The sequence below is a fragment of the Hibiscus syriacus genome, unplaced genomic scaffold (genome assembly GCF_006381635.1).
Source record: "Hibiscus syriacus cultivar Baekdansim isolate YM2019G1 unplaced genomic scaffold, ASM638163v2 tig00110234_pilon, whole genome shotgun sequence".
In the NCBI taxonomy this organism is placed as follows: domain Eukaryota; kingdom Viridiplantae; phylum Streptophyta; class Magnoliopsida; order Malvales; family Malvaceae; genus Hibiscus; species Hibiscus syriacus.
Genome location: NW_024062639.1, coordinates 1,054,332 through 1,062,247, shown reverse-complemented (window position 1 = coordinate 1,062,247; position 7,916 = coordinate 1,054,332). Strand labels below are relative to the sequence as shown.

Below are 7,916 nucleotides of genomic sequence, written 5' to 3'. Positions count from 1 at the left end.
ATTTTTGGGATTATTTAAGAAAACTATAATTTTAAGTTTTTAATAAATAAAATTTTTAAAATTATCATAATATGACACAAATTACGCAACGAAATTTTTAATGGCATTTACCATCCGAATACTTAAAATAATAAAATTTATAACGTCAAGTAATGATTTGATGAATTAAACCTAATCATGACTTCCATTTTCAATTTTTAAAGTTAAGCCTCATGGGCACAAGAGTTTTGCTGAACGATAGATATCATGACTTCCACTTTCCATTTGTAAGTGCAATCTCGTGAAAGTTTTCACCTCCAAAAAAAAATGACATTGAAAAAGGACATCATGAATGCGTGATAGTATCTTTTTCATTACCCTTTTTCTTTTCTATTAGATAATGATTAGGTGAGTTATTAGACACGAGTACTTTATTCCTCAATTTTTTTATTATTTTAAATTTTATTTCAGAACATATATTTTTTATTAATATAAGAATAATTTCAAAATAATATCAGTTTGAAAAACTCTTAATTTATTTGATAATAAAAATTCAAATACCACTAATATATGATGTGTTCAAACTCATAACTTTTAAAGATAATAACCATTTATTTAATCATTAAGATAATTTCATTTGAGCATTTTAAAACATTTCATTAAGAAGAATGATTTATTTACACTAAAAACTATAATATATTTGGCCAATGAGTGCTGACACAGGTGATTGAGATTCATGAATTTGAGTTTATAAGGTCAAGTTCAAACCCTACCACAGTCATTCTTGGTAAGTAATCTGTAAATTCCTATGTAAATCCTAATTAGGTCTTAGGTACACCCTAACCTTAAATTGAGGAGCCTTACCTAAACTTTTGTACCAAAAAATATTAATATATTTGTACTTTATGTACGCATAAAATGCCAAAACCATGAGATTTGTTTTATCATTCCAGTAATATATATTTAATGAAAGTTTTTTTTCACCAAACAAATATTAAGAAGTCATTAATTTTTAGAATAAATGGTTAAAAACTCATAGTTGATATTTTATTTCTTTCTTAGATTATGAATTTAATGTCTATTAAAAGTGAAATTTCCCTTCACTTCTAAATCATAATTGTTAAAAAATATTAATACATTTTTAATTTATTTATAATTTAAACGCATCATCTATATAAATAAAAAATAAATCAAATTACTAAAATATCAGATATAGAAAAAGCTATTAAAGTATACAAAACTACTTTTTTGAATAAATCAATAACTACTTTATAAATATTGTATTAAAATCAATTGATCATAATTTTAATTTTTTTGAAAATTTTAATATCATAATTTTATTTTTCAATACATTCATTATTATCATTTATACTTGTATTTACCTCTATTTATTATAGAAAATTAATTAATATTAATTATATTGATAAATTATTTAAAAATTATGTTTTATATAAATAAGAAATAATATTATTATGAGTGTGTTTTGTCTTTTTAAAAAATTATATAAATTTTAAATATAATTAAAAATCAAACATAAACCAATGAATTTATATACATGTCCTTCCACCCAGCTATAGACGTGCGAAACATAAGGACTAGTGGGGCTATGCCTCCAAATTTTAAAAATTATAATTTAGATCCTTAATTTTTTAAAATTTAATTATCACCCCAAAATGTTTAGAAATTCATATTAAACTTTAAAATTTTTAATGTCCTTAATTAAACACTCTCCCATAATATTTAAAAATTCTCATTAAACCTCTCAAATTTTCAAAAATTTTAATTAGACCCTAAATTTTTTAGAAAAAAATATAAACTAAACCCTTCACAAGTTTTAAAATTTTTAATTTATAAATTGCCCCCAAACTTTTTCGTCAAGTTCCTCCACTGAGCCTAGAAATGAAATTATTTTTATGAAATAGTTTTTATATAATTTTTTTCATTCACGTTGTGAGTGTGACAAAACTCAATATTTATTAAATATTTGACTAAGCTGGTATCTCAAATTAATTAAGTATCAAGTCAATTAAAATATGTCTCAAAAACCTTTCTTTAGGTTCTTCTTCTTCTTATTATTGTTATTATAAGGCTCAAATACACCATTATCCTGTAAAATATACTATTTGATCAAGTTACCGCTTAAAGTAATTCTTTGAGACTTTTTGTCATTTGAAATTTAAACCGTACCTTGTTTACTCCAAACCATTAATTTCCTTAAAAACAACAAGAGTAAATTACATATTTATTCACTCAGCTATTTACAAGGTTTTATTTTAGTAACCTAACTTTGTTTTTCTCAAAATCATCACTAAACTTAAATTTTTTAAAACTTAAATTTAGTGATGATTTTGAATATATATATATAGAGAGAGAGAGAGAAAGAGAGAGGTGACCAAAATAGAATTGCATGAATAGTTAAATGACTATATATGTAATTTATTATTATACTTTTAATAGAATTAACATTTTGGGGCAAATAAGATAACGATTCAAACTTTAAGGTAAAATATCTAAAAAATACTTAAAGGAATAATTCGGTAAAAAGTGTATCGTTTAGGGTAACGAAGCTTTTTAAGCCTTATTATAAAAGTGTTCATGCATTTTGATACTTTTATAACTTTTACATAATATAATTATAAGCCATCATTTTAAAATCAAATTATACTTCACTTATAATTATTTGATAAATTAAATTTTATAAATATATTTTTTTAAAAATATTCGTTCACAGCATGAATGTAATAAAATCTAATTTATGAATTATAAATATAATACTTGTGTACGGTAATTTGGTAGCTAACAAACTGTTGGGCCATCCTTAATTTGCTTCTTTACATATTCAAAAAAAATATTAAATTTAACCTAGCAACATCGGCTCTATAGAGGGATGGAATTAGCAGCATAGGTGGGGCGGTATAAATTTTAAATTTTTATATATTTAAGATATTTAAATATTTTATTTATATTTTTATTGAAAATATATTTCTATCTTTTCAAAATTTTATAAATTCTTCCTACTTAGAAATTCATAATTTCTCTTCTAATATAAAATCATACAACCATCTCTTATTATATGTACATATAATGCTTAATACTTTTCGATGGATTAGTGATTTGATAATAAAGATTATTTTTTCATTAACATTTAATCAACATATTAATTATTTCAGGATTAGCTAAAAGCAAAGCATTAATTTAGTGGACTTTCACTTTCCAAAATAAATAAACAAATGATAACAACGCAATTGTGAGCTTCAAAAGCGTAGTTAGTGCGGAGAGAAAACGACTTCTCTGAAAGCTTAATTTTTTCTTTTTTTTTAAAAAAAAAGCCACTTAAAGTAACAAACACCATTACTTAAATAATCAAGACTTTTAATTTTAATAATCACCATCATTGAATTTTTTTTAAAATAAAAAAAACCAACTGTGTGCCGTATACGTACGCCTCATAAGGATAAGAAGAAAGGGATATTCCACGATCATAATATTATCCTTTAATGAATGAATGGATTAATTATACTGAAACTGTAAGATTAGATTCTAAGATTTTTGTTTACATATATAGTTTGCTGAGCAATTTGAGATTTATAATTTCTGTGACATCAGGGTTTATAAAATTTGACATTTAATTAATATGTTTTAATCTAATATTATTTATCCCATATTAATTTTAATGTGTTTGTTGTATCCATGACATTCTGATAACCATTAGTTTTGTACTTGGTTAGAGGCAAATGAATTAAGCTTGAATGAGTAAGATTATATTTATGTATTTTTTAAGATATTCGTATTCGATTCATTTAGTGTTTGTGAATATGGTCGTTTAACGTTTTGTGAACATGCTTGTTCACAACCATGTATGTTTAACGTTTGTCAACATGTTTATTTAGCGTTCGTCAACATGTTCATTTACATGTTTAGAAATGATAAAATTTACGCCACGAGTCCTTAAGCTCCTTTGGCTTCATAGTTTGAAGTTCAAAGTTCATCATGTGTTCAATTTAGTCCTACCCTCATCAATATTTAAAATGTTAAAAAAATAAAAGGAAAAGGAAAATCGGATAAACAGGCTTATAAATGAGTCGATAAACAAGTTTGTTTGTGAATATAATCGCTCGTCCTCGTTCATTAAATGAACATAAAAAATTATTCATACTCATTTATTTAACTTAACGAACAAACATCAATGAACGTTATACGAACGATTAGTGAACAATTTATCAATCACTATGTTCATTTAAATCCCTATACTTGGCCTTGTACACCCATTGATCAACACCAATTGAATGAATTTCTTCATCAATCGCTTGAACCATATGTGTATCCCTAGCAGATTCATGGTATGCTATAGGATCAAAATCTACAAAGAATGGAAAGTGAACCATATCATTCGTGGAACATACAAATAGGGTTTGATTGTAGTGTTTGGTTATTAGTTTTCAAAAATAAGAATTCTTTGTAATATTTATATTTATAATATATTTTCCTCTCATTTATGAGAAAAGTTGGTACTTAAAATAATCATACAAATGTGAAGATTAAGTTACCATGTATATCCAAACTTAGACAATCCTTGATTTCGATTGACAATCATTATTAAAGAATATCTCTTTAAGGTTTTCGTTGAAGAAATGAATTATATGTTTATCAAAGTAGAGAACTTATTTATCGATGTGAAGAATTATTTTTGTTGAGTTTGGGTGTTTTATCAATTTTGAGATTTTTGTCTCGAACTCTTTACACTTTCAAAATTTTGTGTCAAGATGAAGATTATTAGAGTTTGACCTAAATTTCTTCTGACTCAAATTGATTAGAGAAAGTAGAAAACTCAATTTGATTGAAAGTAAGAATCCTACTTTTATGTTGATTGATAGTAGTAAACATAACTTGAGTAGATTTCTTGCTATGCAAGTTTCCTTTATAATTAAGTAATTATTCTTATAAATGGATTCTAAGAATTATGGATAGATGTCAAGTTGTCCAAGAGAAATTTTCTTTTTGTATTTTCAACATTACTAAAATTTTATGTTGACTTCGTGTTGATTTTATTTGTTGTTTATAATTATCAAAATATGAAAGATTAAGACTGCACTGAATTATAGTATTGGACTAAATCTCATCCCGTCAAGCGATTTTAATGGTTAAAGAGAATGTTGTCTTCCTAGAGGTCATGGGCTCAAACAGCACGTCTACGGATGAGTATGCGTTGTTAATGGTTAAGAAAGATTATGAACATATATGACCTTGTAATCACCCTAAACCATTCAAAGAGAAATATTAATTGGACTAAATCTTTAATTTGACCATATTGAAGGGATCAAAACCATTATTTGAACTATAGTTTAGTTTATGTATATTAGGTGTATAAATTTCCATATATTATAAGTATTGAAATCTAACAAGAGATCTAAAGCTGGATGATGGTGAATGATGTGTAAATGAATTAATTTGGGCAATGACATATAAACAGTAGCGTGAGGCTGAGGTTATCCTAACGTTGTGGATGGGATTTAAATTACATTTTAACAGAGCCAAAAAGCAGATAAAACGACAACACGACATATCTCCTAACTATTATTATTATTAATCACCTTTTGTCTGCTCCATATACATTATTGTTTCCAAACTCCCTTTGCTTCATATCTCCCGAATCTCATGATTGACAACTTTCCACAATCCCCCACCCTTATAAATCATCACCACCTTCAACTCACAATCAAACAACACTCTACGGTTTGTATGTTCATATATATGTGCATAGTATGAACTATGAAGCACTACTGCCTGGTGTTCATGGTGGGAATTTATAGAAGAAGCCATTAGGATGGGATATGGGGACCTTGTTATACGAAGCTATAATGCCCAGAAGGATCGAGCTCGAGTCGAAGATCTCGAGAGAAGATGTGAGGTAGGCCCGGCTGAGAGAGGGTTTCTCTTCACAGACACTTTGGGTGACCCCATTTGCAGAATAAAAAACAGTCCGGTTTACAGTATGCTGGTACCACCCTTTTTAATTTCACACACACACACACACACATATATATATCGTCGGATCATATATATTTGATGCACTGACGATGTCGTTCTATTGAATATTAGGTAGCCGAGTTGGGTAACCAGCTTGTTGGTGTCATCCAGGGGTCTATAAAGCTTGTAACACTTCATAAACCTCCCAAGAATCTAGCCAGGGTGGGGTATATCTTGGGTTTAAGGGTTGTGCCGCTTTATCGGCGACGAGGGATTGGGTTTCGGCTGGTGATTAAATTGGAAGAATGGTTCATTGTCAATGGTGTTGATTATGCATACATGGCCACGGAGAAAGATAATGAGGCCTCCTTCAAGCTTTTCGTGGACAAGCTAAGCTATGTCGAATTCCGGACGCCTGCCATTCTCGTAAACCCCGTTAGCCATCGGATGTTAAGGATATCGTCGAACTTCGAATTCGAGAAGCTCAAGGTGGAAGAAGCTGAATCGTTATACCGTAAATTCATGTCTTCGATAGAGTTCTTCCCGAATGATATAGGCAATATATTGAGAAACAAGCTAAGCTTCGGGACATGGGTGGCTTATCCGAGAGGCGAATCATGGGGGGAAACATTTCCTAGTAGTTGGGCAGTGCTTAGTGTATGGAACAGTGGGGAGCTTTTCAAGTTGAGGCTAGGAAATGCGCCTTCATCATGTCTGATGTACACCAAGAGTTCGCAATTGATGGAAAAGCTTTTCCCATGCTTTAAATTGCCGGTCATACCAGATTTTTGGCAACCGTTCGGGTTCTATTTCGTGTACGGAGTGTATCGCGAAGGTCCGTTGTCGGGCAAGCTGGTGCGGACCCTTTGCCGACTCGTGCATAACATGGCATCCAAGTCGAAGGATTGTAAGGCAATTGTCACGGAAGTAGGCGGTAGCGACACATTGAGACATCACATCCCACATTGGAAGTTCTTATCGTGTCCGGAAGATTTATGGTGCATAAAAGACATGAAAAACGAAGAGAGTAACAGCCTCATTGAAATGATGAAAGCCCCACCACCAACAACTCTTTTTGTTGACCCCAGAGAGGTATGAACTAAACAAAACCTGACCCCTCTTGTCTGCCCGCCCAAGCCTAACCCCCCAACTCAAATGAACGTGAAATTATATTCACCCCAATTGACACGTGTATCCCATCTCCTGGTGGGGCCTTTTCTCTTGTTGCTATCACTCTGTTGACACAAAATCTCATAAGATTTCCTTAAAGTGTCCTTTACATGTAACCATAAATGGATGGACGGAGTGCGTTCGTGATTTCTAGAAATTTCAAATTCTCACTTAGTTTATATATCTTATTGATTTTGTATCCTTTGAAATTTTACAATTTCATATCCTTAATTTCTCTTGATTCCGACTAATTAACAACCTCCGCGGTCCAATCGTTGCATCCCCAACATGCCACTATTAAAAGATTGAGAGTGATTCCCATTATTATGAAATAAAGTACTAACAATTTCTTTGAACACTGGCTTTGTGCTCTCTACGAAATTAGACCCCTTGACGTTTCAAGCAAAACATTTCTTTTTCCCCCCATTAAACTTGTCACTCTCACTACCTTAAATACGCCATAAACATCCTCCATTTTCAGATACCATAGCTTATGCAAAAGGTACAAAATTGGTTAGGGTTTAGATTTTAGAACTCATTGTTGTACTATGCGAAGTAATATTTCAAATCCCAGGTGCACTTGTAAAAATATCGGTAATATCGATAATTAACGGTTTGCCGAATAATAATGGTTGTCATCAATCTTTAATAAAGAGTGGAATAAAAATTTTATTTTGAGAAGTCAATTATCGAATAATTTAATAACAACAATGCATCTATTAAATTATGTATGCATATATGTGGTTTCATGGAGTAAATGTAGGTTTATGGTGTTTTTGCGATATATTCTCTATTGAGAA

The 7,916-nt window shown here is 29.8% G+C and overlaps 1 protein-coding gene across 1 annotated transcript; it reads left to right on the top strand.

Annotated features, from left to right (window-relative positions):
• Positions 1 to 729: 729 nt before the first annotated feature.
• On the top strand, positions 730 to 7,299 carry LOC120114554 (probable N-acetyltransferase HLS1). The gene is made up of 3 exons (XM_039135416.1): positions 730 to 734; positions 5,803 to 5,977; positions 6,079 to 7,299. Exons 2-3 carry the CDS (start codon positions 5,804 to 5,806, stop codon positions 7,042 to 7,044), a joined length of 1,140 nt encoding a protein of 379 aa, XP_038991347.1. The 5' UTR covers positions 730 to 734; position 5,803; the 3' UTR covers positions 7,045 to 7,299.
• The last annotated feature ends 617 nt before the right edge of the window (positions 7,300 to 7,916 follow it).